Here is a 14864-nt window from a genome sequence, read left to right on the forward strand (position 1 = left end):
TGCAGACACGTCCCCCTGCCACATGCTGGTTCTCTTCAGGATACCAGGCAGAAACTCTTTTTAAATGTCCCCACACCCACTGAACCAGCCCTGGAGCTCTGCCCCCGCGGAGACCCCACCCCATCCGTCCCCTCTCGGGACCCCCCTGAGACCCTTCTGGGTCTCTAGAGCCAGCTCTGCTCGTAGATGGAGACACGGTCCTGGTGCCGGGACCGTCCCCGCTGCCCGGGCTGTGGGGCAAGGAGTGGTGCACACCCCGCACACCGAGGGTCGCCTCTTTTTTGGGTGTCTCTGTTTTCCTTCATCGGGGTGGGGCTGGAGGCTGAGGCTCAGGAATTACCAGGGCGAGGGCTTTAAAACAGGAACTGTGCCAGCCACACCGGAAGCCGCCACTCGTGGCCAGGCGTGTCAGCCGAGTCTCTGCGTCTCCCACATTCTGGGAGGCGCTTGCCTCCTCAGCCCCCAGAGTCCCCATGGGGACCTTGCCCTCAGCTGCCACCCAGTCCCCAACAGAGGACTGACCCCGACCCCCCAGCTCGTCCACTCCTGGGAAGACCTGGGTTCCCAGCCCAGGTGCGGCTCAGAGCAGGCCCGGGGGGGACAGAAGGTGCCGGGGAGGAACGCCCATGACCCCCCCAGGCCCAGGAGGGTTCGGGCCGAGCCGGCTGCTGGCTGGGTGCCTGCCATGCTCCCATCTTGCCCAACACCACCCCGGAACCTTGCGGTTGCTCAGCCCCGAGCCACGACGTGGCCAGGAAAGGCTGGAGGGCAGTGCCCGCTCTCCCTCCCCCACGCACCCGAAACCCAGGTCTCAGGCAGGGGGGCTGGTGGGAGTGGTGGACACAGCCTGGGGCTCCCCGTTTTCTCCCCTTGGTAGACGGGTCCCCGCTGCTCAGGGCTCTGCACAGAACAGGCACGCCGAGGGTGCTGTTGAGGGCCCAGCCGCCCTGCAGGCCCCCTCTGGGCGTCCCACCCTGCCCAGGCCAGAGTGCCAACTCCTCTGCCCTGCAGAAGTCCCTCAGGAGTCTGGGCACCACTGCCAGGGGCTGGTGGCCGGCACCCCGTGGGGTTCCTGTCAGCGTGTGTCCTCCGCGCCTGCACCCCGTAGCCCTGCAGCCCCTGGGGCTGGGGTCCTGCCTCTCGGGCCCTCCCCTCCCTTGCCCTCCACCCCGTCCTCGTGACTCCCCCACCTCCTGCCCGGCCCCCCTCTGCCCGGCCCTGCTGGGGGGTCCACCGCGGCCTCCATGCTGTCAGCTGCCCTGGACTCTGTCTCCAGCCTGCAGGAGGACCCCTCCCCAGTCTCCAGGCGCTGTGCCCTCCCCCATCCTCACAGCCTTCCTCAGGCCACGAGGCTCTGAGTCCTGGGTGTTTGCCTGTCCGCATGTCCCCCACACCTCGGCGGGCACGGCTGGCTCCCCAGTCACCTTCACGTGCCCCCTCCCACAAGGCAGACAGAGTGGTCACTCCCCTCGCTCCCATCCCCTCAGCAGAGGGGCCCCCCAGGGCCCTGCCAGGACCCTGTGTGCTGGCCTCCAGCCCCTCCGACAACCCCCAGAGCCTGGGCAAGGGCCTGTTGGGCGTGACCCGCCCGGGGCTGCGTGTGCCCTGCGTCCTGGGAACCCCACGCCAGCCCACTGCACCCTGTGCTTCCCTTCGGCCTGGGGGCCCGGGTCAGGGGCTGCAGAGCTCGGTCCTGCCTGTCTCTTTAAGGCTCTCACACCCTCACCTCTGTCCTTGAATCCGCCTCCCTGGACCGTGTCATCACCCCCATAGTCGCATGGGACGACAGAGCAGCAGAAGGACCCGCTGCCCGACAGCCTGCGCCTCGCCTGCTCGTGCTCCCAGCCCCTCTGGCTTCCCTGCCCCCACCGGTCCCTCCTCGGCCCCCAGCATCCCTGCCGCTGGGGGCGGGGGGAGCGGGGGCTCGGCTCTTTGTTCCCCAGCTGTGTGTTCATCCCAGTCCTTCCACCTAGAAGCCACGTGTGGCCTTGGGTATGACTGAACACCTCTATGCCTCTGTTTTTCAGCATCTGCAAAATGGGAATTAAATGGGAAGGGGTTTGACCTAATGCCTGATGTAGTGAAAGTCGCTCAGTCGTGAGCGACTCTGTGGTCACACCGACTGTAGCCTGCCAGGCTCCTCTGTCAAGGGATTCTCTGGGCAAGAATACTGGAATGGGTTGCCATTCCCTTCTCCAGGGAATCTTCCCAACCCAGGGACTGAACCTGGGTCTCCTGCATCGCAGGCAGACGCTTTACCATCTGAGCCACCGGTCAGTGAAGTAATTGCTGTTGTGACTGATGCCAGTGTGTCTTCGTGACGCGCTGTTCCCCACTCTGCTCTGTGGCACATTCTGACCCTGGCATGGGGACCCCGAGATGAGGACACCACCCATCCCTCCCGGAAGGGCGCCATCTGATGAGGGAGAGAGGAGGCCAGCTCAAGCACACGATGACGCAGGACCTGTGGTTTAGAAACTCAAGCCCAAGTGGGCTCCCGTGTCCTGCCCGAGAGACCCTCAGGGCTCTAGAAGCACCGGGCCCCAGTGTTGGCCAGAGTAGGCCTCGGTGGACAGTGCCCACACAGCCTCTGTGGAGGGCGAGGTGGCAGGCCCTTCCCCGTCCTGGAGGTGCTCTCCTGGTTGTGGGCCCCCCGGGACTCCGGCACAGCATCCAGCTGAGACTCTGGCAGGCGGCACACGCCCGCAGTGCACCCCCCGCCGCGGACTGCCCGGCCGAGGACCGTTCTGGAAGAATGCTAGCAGTCGCTGACAGTGGTTGGCTCAGTCACGGGGTGGGGGGTGGGGGGAGGCTGTCCGCTGTTTCTAACCAGCTGCATCACTGCATTCATAATTTAAGAAGAAAAGGGAAAGAACCTGAACAGAGACCTGTCCCCTCCTCTCCCCCATGCTGTGTGCTGGCCTCCTGACTCAGAAGGCTGTATCCAGAGCACCCTTCTCCCCGCACACCCCGCCCTTCCCGGCTGGGTGCAGAGCAGGGCCCTTCTGTGGCCTGAGTGACCCCCGGCCAGGCAAGCCCCCTGGGGCTTGTCACCCGCCAGCCTCTCCTCCGAGGACAGGGAGGTGGTCCTCAGGGCCTTGCGTGCACCCCTTCTTCATGCATTTCCTGCTTGCCCGCTGGGCCTGGGGCACTGCCCCTGGGGGCACAGTAGCTGTCAGGCGCTGTCAGGGCGAATGACCGGGACGGTCCCACCCTCAGTCTCCCCGACCGTGGCTGCTGGTGTCTTGCCCGGCCAGGTGGGCCCGCTGCAGGGGGATAGGGTGGGCGGCGGCCCGGAGACCGCCCCTGCGGGTCCCTGGGCGGGTCCCGGGAGCGCGGGCTGGGGCGTCGGGCCGGCGCGGGAGGAGGCCGTTCGCCCGCCCTTCCGCCCGCGCCGCTGGGGGCCGCCCGCGGGCCGCGCCGGCCAGAGCGCGCCGTGCGCCCCGGGCCCCGCGCCGGCACACGCTCGGCGGCCGCGGCGGCGAGGAGAGCGGCGGCGGGGCCGGGCGGGCGGCAGGAATGCGGAACCGGCGCGCGGGCTGAGCCGCCCAGGATGGCGCAGGGGCGGCGGCGGCGGGCGGCCTGCGTGGGGCCCTAGTGCGGCGGGGCGGGCGCTCCCCACCCGGCGTCGCGGCCATGGCCAAGGAGCGGCGGAAGGCCGTGCTGGAGCTGCTGCAGCGGCCGGGGAACGCGCGCTGCGCCGACTGCGGCGCCCCGGGTAGGTGCGGGCCGGCCGGGCGCGTCGGGGTGCTGTGGGCCCGCGTGGGTGCGGGCCCGGGCGGCTGTGGCCCGGGCCGGGTGCTGGCCTGGATGCCAGCCCTGGGCCGGGAAGGGGTGCTGCGGCACCCGCAGGGCTGGAGGGCGCGGGCCATGGAGCCTGGCCCCCGCTCCGGTGGGGCGCGGTCCCAGTCCCCGCTGGCCCCCGGCCCCCGGCCCGCGGCTCTGTCGCCGCTTCCCCTCCCCCAGGCTGCGTGTCTTGTCAGCCGCCGGCAGCCGCCGCCTTGCGAAACCTGGGGCTCCGCAAAGAAAGAGGAAATCGCGGCGGGAGACCGGCGGCAGGGAGGGGATGGGTGAGCGGGGCCGCGGCTCCTCCGCGGGGATGGAGGGTCCGCCGGCGCCCCCACCTGCGGTGACGTCATGGCCCCTGCCTGCAACCGCCCTCCGGCCCTGCGCTGGGAGCGGGGGAGGAAGCACCTGCCGCGGCCACGTGGACCCGCTGGGAAAGGGGTCGCGGGACCACCCCCCCCCCCCCCCCCCGCCCCCAGCCTCGCTGCCCTGAGCAGGTGACCAGTTCAGGTGGGGCCCTGGGCAGGTGCAGTCTCCCGGCGGGCATCTCCTGGACTTCGGTCCTGGGTGGTGCTCTGGGGTGATTTCCAAGGCCCCGGAGTCCTGGGGCTACTGTTCAGGGATTGGCAGGAAGAGAAAAGGCTCTGCTCTCAGGCCCCGGGGACCCTGCTAGTGAGCTGGCGCCCCTGGTAGGTCCTGGCTGCAGTGGGGGTGGGGCTGGAACAGCCCCCAGCAGCTAGGGCGGCCCCCTGGCCTGCAGGGACACACTGGGCGTGCTCCCCACCCCCCCGGCGGGGGGGGGGGGCACCTAGCCTGAGCCCCCAGAGAGGGAAGGTGGGGACACGGACTGTGGACATTCACTGCCCGGCTCTTGGCTGCTGCTTGCCCACTGGGCTGGGAGGGGTCTCTTTCCTCCCGCTGCCTCCCATGCAGGGAATCTGGAGTGGAGTGGCCCTGAGGGGAAGCAGCGGCAGGCTTCCCTGGAGGCGGGCGGGCTGAGGGCCTTCCCCACAGCCTCCCTCCCGAGCTGCCCAGGGCCTGCGGCTGTGCCCTGAGGCTGCATCACCACCGCCTGCTGCTGCCCGCCTGGCCACCCTGCTTCTCTCTCCCGGGCCTGTGTTTCTACTTGTCAGGAGGGCGAACTGTGCCAGGGAGTGGTCTGTCCGCAACGTCTCCTGCCAGGCCTGGTCTGAGGGGCCGGGCCGTCAGGCCACCCTGCCCAGAGGAGCTTCTTGGGACCCCGAGCCTCCCTGGCAGGAGGGAGAGGGACCTCCTTGGCGTGGTGATCCTGCAGCCGCTGCGCCCGCCCACCCACTCCACCAGGGGCACCCCACCCCCGCCCTGCGGGCACAGGCGCTCAGGAGGGCCGCCGCCTGGCACTGGGCCACACCTCTGCTCTTCAGACTCCGTCCACGACCTCAGATCCTCGCCTCATCTGTCTGGCAGCCTGAGGAGCAGCCAGGATGTGGGCCCCCATTTTATAGCTGGGGACACCGAGGCCTGAAGACCTGGAGCTGACTCAGTGGGCGTGGGGCCTCAGGGGTGACTGCTGTCCGGGTGCCCGGCCCCCTGACCTGTCTCGCGCCTGCTGTGTCTCTGCTGCAGCCCCACGGCTCTGTCCGTGGTGGGGACCGCCCTGGGGCGCCGCTGCAGCTTCCTGTCCCCGCTGCGGCCAGCTGGGCGACTGGAGCCCTTCCTGGCTTTGATGGGGGCCGGAGGAGGACAGCGCCCTCCCACAGCGGCTGGTGCTCCTGCTTGTCTCCGCTGCAGCCCACCCGGAGCGGCGCCTCGGGGCTGGGGGTCTCCAGGGCCTTGGCTCCGCACGGCAGGACGCAGGTGGGCCCCGGGCCCCCAACCGCCAGGCGCGGGGCTGTGGGGATAGATCTGGGCAGGCCGCCATGCGAGGGCTGCCGGCAGGGAGGCTGTCTGGGGGTGGTTGTAGCCCCCAGACCCTCCGGTTGTCTGCCCCCGAGTGGGCGCCGCTGCCCTTGAGCACGGGGCCTGGTCTGAGGCTCCCGGAGGCGCGCCTCAGTGCAGGCCTGGATGGGAGGGTCTCCATCCCAGAGGTGGGGGCTGCACTTCCTTCCTCCGGGTCACCCGCCCCGTGGGTCACCCGCCAGGTGACTGTTTGGCCTCCGATAGGCAGGACGGGCGAGGCCTCCACACGCTCCCTGGGTGAGGTGTGGGTGGTCCTTCCATGGGGCTTTGATGCCTGTCACCTGCACCCCCAGGTAAAAACAGTTCTGATTGGTGAGGTCTGGGCTTGTCAAGGAGCGCTTTCTGGGAGTGACGGTGGTGGGACGGTGGTGTGGAGACCCTGCTGGGGGCCCGGGGCTGGGGGCCAGTCCTCACTGCTCAGCCGGGGCTGGAGCGTCTGCCTGCCAGACCTCAGAATAGGAGGTCCGCACTTAGCCCCGGGAGGCTTCAAGGCAGAGGTGACTTTTCAGACGTTGCTGTGAAGTGGGGCAGGAGGACCCAGGCTGGGAGGGCCTCTGCAACGTGGCTTAGTTTGGGAGAGGGTCCCCTGAGAGTGTGGCCGGCAGGGGGCTGCCGAGAAGTGGGCTGGGCAGATGGTCCCCGCTCCCTGGAGCCGCAGCCTGCTTGGGTTTTAGGTTACTTTTTTCCATTGTGGTGAAATCCACGTAAAAGTCACGCTTCTCACTGTTGCGCAGTGTACGTCCACGTTGTCACGCAGCCGTCACGACCGTCCGTCTCTCAGTCCATCTCTTTCCATCTTGCAAAACAGAGCTGTGTCCAGTTGAACACTGACGCCCTCCTCGCCCCAGCCCGCACCCTTCCCCTTGCCGTCTCTGTGGTTCCAGCCAGACAAGTAGACTCACACAGGACCTGTCCTGTGTCTGACTTGTGTCGCTGAACGGAACGTCCGCAGCGTTTGTCCCGCTGGGTCAGGTGGCATGGCTTCCCGCCTTTAAACGGCTGAGATGTCGTTGGCTGCAACATCGTATTGGCCTCATGTGTAAACACAGTGATTCGATGCTTGTGCATACTGAGAAACGGTCACCACAAGAAGTCTAGCTCGCATCCCTCATGCAGGGTTTCTTCCTTGTGACGAGAACTCTTCAGATCTGCTCTCTTAGCACCTTCCCGGTGTCTGCCTACTGCAGTGCTGGCGGCTGCAGTCACCATGCTGTGCGTTTGTCCGCAGGCCTCGTTGATTCTGTAACTGGAAGTTTGTACTTTTTGACCCCTCTTCACTCAGCCCCACCTCTGAGAACTTGTTCTCTCTCTGTGAGTGTGGGGTTTGGGGTTTTGTTTTTTAGATTGCACATGTTAATACAGCATTTGTCTTTGTCTGGTTTATTTCACTCAGCGTGATGCCCTCAGGATCCACCCACGTGGTCAGAAATGGCAAGGTCTCCTTTTTGACGGCTGAATAGTATCCATATGTGTCACATCTTTATCCAGTCGTCCATATCTTAGCTGTGGTAGATGGTCCTGTAGTAAACATGGGGATACAGATATCTTTATGAATTCATTTTCGTTTCCCTCAATAAAATATCTAGAAGTGAAATTACTAGATTGTATGGAAGTCCTATTTTTAATTTTTTGAGGAACCTGCGTTCTGTTTTCTATCTGCAATGTCACCCAAATGTATCCTTATGTCCACTGCCACCCTTAGCTTGTTATTTCCTGTCTTTTTCTTGCTGGCTCTGCTCATGGGTGAGCTGATGCCTCACTGTGGATTTGATCTGCATTTCCCTGGTGGTTAGTGGTGTGAGCATCTCTCCACACACCACGCCATCTGCATGTCTTCTTTGGAACAATGTCTCCTCAGAGGCTGTGCCCAGTTTTTAATTGAAGTGTTGAGTCTTTTGTTGTTGGTTTGCTATCACATGAGTTCTTTGTGTATTTTGGATGTGTTTAGACCCACTGTTAGGCACGTGATTTACAGATATTTTCTCCTGTGGGTTGCCTGTTTGTTTGGTTGACGGTCTTGCTGCGCAGTCTTCAGTCCCACTGGTTTATTTCTGCTTCTGCTGCTTTCGCTTTTGGTGTCAGGCCCCCAGACTCATCGCCAGGACTGACGTCAGGGAGCTTGCTGCCTGCGTTCCTCTAGTTCTGTGGCTCCGGGCCTTGCGCTCAAGGCCTCAGTCCATTCTGAGTTGACTTTTTGTAAGATAGTGGTCCTGGTTTTTGCACATGGATGTCCAGTTTTCCTGTTTATTGAAAACACCGTCCTATTTCCATTGTAGCCTTGGTTCCTTCATTGTATATTAATTGACCGCATAGGTGCAGGCTTATTTCTAAGCTCTCTGTTCTATTCCATTGATGTGTATGTCTGTTTTTATGCTAATACTATACTTTTTTATGTACTCTCTTGATTCCTATAGCTTTGTAATGTAGTTTGAAATCAGGAACTATGATGCCTCCAGCGTTGTTCCTCTTTCTCAAGTTCGCTCTGGCTATTTGGACTTCGAGGTTCACAGAAACGTTAGGATGGTTTGTTCTGTGGTGCTGCTGGGATCTTGACAGGGATTTCTGTGTTGCCTGCTCTGACACTGAGGACGGCTTTGGGGGTGCGGACGCTTTAGCAGTGTTAATTCTTCCAGTGCGTGAGCACGGCGTGCAGTCCCATCCGCCTGCGTCTTCAGCATCTTGTAGTCTTCAGTATACGTGTCTTTCTCCTCCTTGCCTGAATGTGTTCCTAGGTATTTTACTCTTTTTGACGCAGTTGTAAGTGTGTTGTTAGCTTTCTTTCTCTCTCTGGTGTTTTTATTCTGTTTGTTTTGTTTTTGGCTCTGCTGGGTGTTATTGCTGCTGGGCTTTTCTCTGGCTGTGGCGAGCAGGGGCGCCTCTCTAGTTGGGGCGTGCAGGCTTCTCTTGCTGCAGAGTGCGGGCTCCGGGGCACTTGGGCTTCAGCGGCTGTGACTCCCCGGCTCCAGAGCACAGGCTCAGTGGCTGTGGAGCTCGTTCCTGCGTGGCTTGTGGGATCTTCCCGGATCAGGGGTTGAACTTGGGTCCCCTGTGTTGGCAGGTGGATTCTTTACCACTGAACCACCAGGGAAGCCTCTAATCGTTTGTGTCTGTGGTTTTTTTTTTTTAGTGTAAAGAAACACAATAAATTGTTGTGTATTGATTTGTATCCTGCAGCTTTACTGAACTCATGTTCTAACAGTCTCTCCATGGAGTCTTAGTTTTCCATATATTATATATTGTCATCTGCAAACAATGACAGTTTTACTTTTTCCTTTCTTGTTTGGATGCCATTTATTTCTTTTTCTTGCCCGTTTGCTCTGGCTGAGATTTCCAATACTTTGTTGAATAACAGTGGCAAGACTGGGCACCCTTGTCTTGTTCCTGGTCTTAGAGGAAAAGCTTTCAGCTTTTCACTGTTGAATGTGATGTCAGCTGAGGGCTTGCCATTTGTGGCCTTTGTTATGTTGAGGTGCACTCCCTCTATGCTCACTGTGTTGAGAGCTTTTACCGTAAATGGATGTTGGATCTTGTCAAATGCATTTTCACATCTGTTGAAATGATCGTGAGTTTTACTCTTCACTTGGTGCATGGCACTGATTCTTTTGCTTCCCTAGCTCACTTGGTAAAGAATCTGCCTGCAGTGCAAGAGACAGAGGAGACTCATGTTTGATCCCTGGGTCAGGAAGATCCCCTGGAGGAGGAAATGGCTAACCCGCTCCAGTATTCTTGCCTGGGAAATCCCATGGACAGAGGAGCCTGGTGGGCTACAGTCCGTGGGGTCGCAAAGAGTCAGACACGACTCAGCGACTAACCCACCACCATTGATTGATTTGGGGATATTGAACTGTCCTTGCATCCCTTGTGTCTTTGGTTTCTCATAAAGAAAGCTGAGCACCGAAGAATTGATGCTTTTGAACTATGGTGATGGAGAAGACTCTTGAGAGGCCTTTGGACTACAAGGAGATCCAACCAGTCCATCCTAAAGGAGATGAGTCCTGGGTGTTCATTGGAAGGACTGATGCTGAAGCTGAAACTTCAATCCTTTGGCCACCTCATGCGAAGAGCTGACTCACTGGATAAGACCCTGATGCTGGGAAAGGTTGAAGGCAGGAGGAGAAGGGGACGACAGAGAATGAGATGGTTGGATGGCATCACCGACTCAAAGGACATGAGTCTGAGCAAGCTTTGGGAGTTGGTGATGGACAGGGAAGCCTGGCATGCTGCAGTCCATGGGATGGCAAAAAGTCAGACACGACTGAGTCACTGAACTAAACTGAACTTGCATCCCTAGAATAAATCTCAACTGATGATGGTATATGATCCTTCTAATGCATTGTTGAATTTAGTTAGATAAAAATTTGTTGAGGATTTTGTATCAGGGATATTGGCCTGTGATTTCCTTTTTGTGTATCTTTATACAGAAAACGAGGTATCTTTATCTAATTTTGGTGTCAGGGTAATGCTGGCCTTGTTCAGTGAGTTTCAAAGTGTTCCCTCCTGTTTCTGGAAGAGTTTGAGAAGGACTGTTGTTAACTGTTTTTAAGTGTTTGGAAGAATTCACCAGTGAGGCCGTCTGGGTTGCTGGGAGGCTTTTGATTACCCACTCAGTCTCCTCACTAGTCACTGGCCTGTCCAGATTTCTGCTTCTTCATGATTCAGTCTTGGCAGGTTGCATGTTTCTAGGAAATAATCAGTTTCTTCCAAGTTGTCCAATTTCTTGATTTCTAGTTTCATACCACCATGGTTAGAAAAGACACTTAATGCGATTTCAGCCTTCTCAAATTAGCCTTGTTTTCTGGCCTAGCGTATGATTTATCCTGGGGAATGCCCGTGTGCACTAGGGGAGGATGTGTGCTCAGTGTGGCTTCTGGACGGAATTTCCTACGTGTGTCCACAGCCTCATGTGTTGTCCAAAGCCAGAGTTTCCTGATTGGTTTTCTGTGTGGATAATCTAACCGCTGAGGAACATGGGTTTTAACGGCCCCTCCTCTTACTGTATCGCTATCTCTTTCTCCATTTACGTCTGTTAACATTTGCTCTACATTTTGGGGTGTTCCTATATTGGGTACCTCAGTTCAGTTCAGTCGCGCAGTCATGTCTGACTCTTTGCGACCCCATGGACTGCAGCACGCCAGGCTTCCCTGTCCCTCACCAGCTCCTGAAGCTTGTTCAAACTCATGTCCATCGAGTCGGTGATGCCATCCAACCACCTCCTTTGGGTGCCTAAATATTTACAGCGTCTTGTTGGGTTGACCTCTTTATCATTGTGTAACGTCCTTCTTTGTCTCTTACTGCAATGCTTGTCTCAAAGTCTTTTTTTTCTGAGTATTTTTCCCTAAGAATAGCTATCCCAGCTTTCTTTTGATTTCCATTTCCTTCCATTTTATGGTCAAATCATATTCCACTGTATGGATGGACTATTTTCCTTACCCATTCTTCCATCGATGGACACGTAGGTTGCTTCCACATTTCAGCTGTCGTGGACAATGCTGCTGTGAACGTGGCTGAACAAACATCTCAAGAGTCTGCTTTCAGTTCTTCTGGATGTGTGCTCAGAAGTGGGCTTGCTGGGTCACATGGTTAATTCTTTTTTACTCTTTTGAGTAATCTTGCACTGCTTTCCAGAGTGGCTGCGCCGCTCTCCCCACTCACCAGCAGTGCACACGGGTGTGACTCTCCCCAGCCTCACCATCTCTGGTTTGGTTTGGGGGGAGCAGTCACCCTCGTGGGTGTGAGGCGCTATCTCACGGTGGTCCTGATTTGCATTTTCTTAATCATGCATCATGTTGAGGATCTTTTCATGTGCTGACTGGCCATTTATACATCTTCTTTGGAGAAATGTCTTTTTAAATCCTTTGCCCACTTCGAAATTGGATTGTTTTTTGTTGTTGTTGTTGTTGTTGAATTTTGGGAGTTCTTTTCTTATCAGATATATGATTTGCAAATGTTTTCTGTTTCTGTGGTTTGCCTCTTTACTTGGTAGATAGTATATTTTGATGCACAAAATTTAAAATATTTTCATGAGGGAATTCCATGGCAGGCCAGTGGTTAGGACTCTGTGCTCTCACTGCTGAGGGCCAGGGTCCAGTCCCTAGTCAGGGAACTAAGATTCCACAAAGCTGCGTGGTGTGACCAAAAAAAAGTTTTTATTAATTTTCATGAAATCTAGTTTGCTTGTTTTTTTCTTTTCTTGCCTTTGCCCTTTGGTTTCCTATCCAAGAAAGCATTTTCAAATCCAGTGTCATGAAGGTGTCATCCCATGTTTTATTCTCAGAGTTTTATTGTCTTAGGTCTCACATTTAGATCCTTGATCTGTTTTGAGTTGATTTTTGCATGTGGTGTGAGTCAGGGTCCAGCTCTATTCTGCATGTGAAGCCAACATCCCAGCACTGCTTCTTTTTTTTTTCTTTTTTTTTTTTCCAGCACTGTTTCTTGAACAATTTTTCCCATTGACCTTGGCACCTTTGGCAAAAAGTAATTTGATCATAAATGTGAGGGTTTATTTCTGGGCTCTCTGTTCTATTCTTTTGGTCTCTGCCTATTTTTATGCCAATATATTTTGATTATGTTTTGATTACTGTAGCTTTGGAGGTCCCTTCAGATTGCATAGGAATTTTAGGATGGGTTTTTTTATTTCTGCAAAAAAATATTTTTGGAATTTTGAAAAGTATTGCTTTGACTTTTTAGATCATTTTGGGTAATGATGGCATTTGAACAATATGAAGTTTCCACTCCATGGACATGTGATGTGTTTCCTTTTATTTATTTCTTCTTTAAATTCTTTCAGGTATGTTACATTGTATAAGTCTTTCTCCTCCCTGGTTAAGAAAATTCTTAAGTACTCTATTCTTTTTGATGCTAATGTAAATGACATTGCTTTTGTGGTTTCCTTTTAAATTGTTACATGTATATACGTATATAGTGTGTGTATATATACATATGTATATATAAATTCAGTTGATTTTTTGCGTGTTAACTTTGAATCCTGCTACATTGCTATATTCATCTACTAGTTTCAGTAGCTTTTTAGTGGAGTCTTTACACGTCTCTACATATAAGACCATTTCGCTGGCGAGTGAGATCGTTCTGCTTTTGCTTCTTCCTTCCTAGTCTGGATGACTCTCACTTCTTCTTCTTGCCTGACTCCTCGGGCGGGAGCTCCTGGTCTGCTGAACACGAGTGGTGCCGTTCCCACTCTGTTTTCTGCGTGTCTCGTGAGTTTGTGGAACACTGGCCATTTGAATCTAATCACATGGCGCCTCTGGGGTGGGTAGCCACTGCTCTGCTCAGAGCTGAAGCTGAGTGGCACCAATGCCGTTGATGCCAGGCTGCCCCTTGAAGCTGTGAGGCTTCTGCAGGCTCCAGCACTCCGGACAGTTCTGTCGTCCCATTCTGCCAGGGCCATGGTTCTCCAGGTGGAGAGACTCTGGGTGCTCCCTGCCCCACCAGCTTCCCGGAATCTTGTCCGGGATGGGCCCTCCACCCCGGTTGTCCCGGACAGTGTGTAGGCCCGGAGGTGGCCAGCAGGGTGCCAGCCTCACCTGGCCCACGGCAGCCCCGCCCAGAGCCAGGGGCCGGCTGGGGCTGACCTTGGATCCGCCCCAGAGTGGGCGCTGCCCGGCCCCGTGTGTGAGTGTTGGGGTGCCTTGCCCTGCGCCTCACTTGAGCTCTGTGCTCTGGTGTGGGTGGCAGGTGGCCCCGTGCAGAGGCCAGGCGGGTCACGAGCGCGGCGGCCCCTCCTTCCCGGAGGTCAGGCCAGATGCTGGCTGCTGGAATCTGGAGGATGAGCTTTCGGGCTGTTGGAGCCGCTGCCCGCCTGGCCGTGTTGAGGCCGCTGCAGGGGCCTGGGGATGACGGGGCAGCTCGGGGTCACCTCAGCTGAGGGCCGGCCCGGGTTGGCTTTAGTGGGGAGCGGCCTGAGCCGTGTCGGGGGGCCCGGGGGAGGGAGCTGGAGGACATGGTGAGCCCCGGGCACTCCTTGTGGGGACCCAGCCAGCCGAGCATTCGCGAGACCTTGGGGAGGGGGACCCCGCTGCTACCAAGGGGCAACTCGGGGTCACTAGTCGGTGGGACGCGGTGTGGGAGCCCCGTGGAGGGAGCAGGGCCCTCACCTGCTGCGACCAGGACCCCAGAGGCGGCAGCGCTGGAGGCGTTTCTGTCGGGGGTGGGCAGCTCTGATGGAGGGGCCACATGCCCCCGCCTGCCTGCCCGCGCGCGGCCCCAGGTTAACCGGCGTGCCTCTTTGGGCTGGGCTTCCCCTGCCCATGGGCGCCCTGGCACAGGCCTTGGTGCGTGAGAGTGGGAAGCATTGGGCAATGGGGGCTGTGGAGCCTTGGCCAGGCGGCGGTCAGAACGGGGCCCCCGGGTAGGGGTGAGCGGCCTCAGTGACAGGAGCGAGTGGGTGCAGGCAGGCTGGGGGCGCTCACTGGGGGAGGCTGTTGCTGGGCTATGACCTGGGCACAGGTGGGTAACTGTGGCTGCCAGGGTCCCCCGGTCACGGGGGCGCGGCTCCTCCCGCAGCGGGAACCCGCTGGGCCCCGGCGAGCCTCGCTTGTTGCAGGGGGAAGCGGAGAGCCCATCTGTCCAGCGCCGGGATGCAGGCTCAGGGTTGATGGCGGGGCGGCAGGTGGAGGCCGGAGGCCGTCAAGGAGTGAGGGGTGTGGGGGGACCGTCAAAGCCTGGAAACGCTTGGAAGTCTGAGGAGCTGGGTGTGGGCAGAAGGGCGGGAGCGGCTGCAGGAAGAGGGGCAGCTGTCCGGGCCCTGGGGACACGGCGGGACAGGACTGCAGTGGAGAGGCCCGGCGCTCACGGAGGTTCCGGAGCAGAGAGGCCAGGGGTGGGGGCGGCCAAAGCGGCTGAGGCTGCTTCCCCGTTCGCTTTCCTTCACCTTCGCTGTGGCGAGATTCACGCGAGGCAGAGCTGACAGTGGAAAGGGAAGACTTCCCGGCCCTTAGGACGTTCCCTGGTTGCGTGACCACTGCCTCCGTCGAGCTCAGATCTTGGGCTTTAGAGCCACGAGGCCAGATGGGAAGCCGGAGGCCTGGCAGGGTATGCGTGTGGCCTCGGGGGCTGTGGGCAGGGGACCCAGGGCGGTGCCCGGTCCAGGAGGGCTGGGCTTGGTGCCAGGGAGGCCAGGGTCT

The 14864-nt window shown here is 58.3% G+C and overlaps 1 protein-coding gene across 2 annotated transcripts in view; it reads left to right on the top strand.

Moving 5' to 3' along the window:
* Nucleotides 1-3438: 3438 nt before the first annotated feature.
* Nucleotides 3439-14864, top strand: part of ADAP1 (ArfGAP with dual PH domains 1) — a 38886-nt gene continuing 27460 nt past the window's right edge. The window contains exon 1 of one of the 2 annotated variants that reach the window (XM_043915506.1): nucleotides 3439-3718. In XM_043915506.1, coding sequence (XP_043771441.1) covers nucleotides 3637-3718 — 82 coding nt within the window. In that variant the 5' untranslated portion in view covers nucleotides 3439-3636. The remainder of the gene's footprint in view (nucleotides 3719-14864) is intronic. The other variant, XM_043915505.1, reaches the window with a different exon arrangement.

Source organism: Cervus elaphus, chromosome 10 (assembly GCF_910594005.1).
Source record: "Cervus elaphus chromosome 10, mCerEla1.1, whole genome shotgun sequence".
Taxonomy (NCBI): domain Eukaryota; kingdom Metazoa; phylum Chordata; class Mammalia; order Artiodactyla; family Cervidae; genus Cervus; species Cervus elaphus.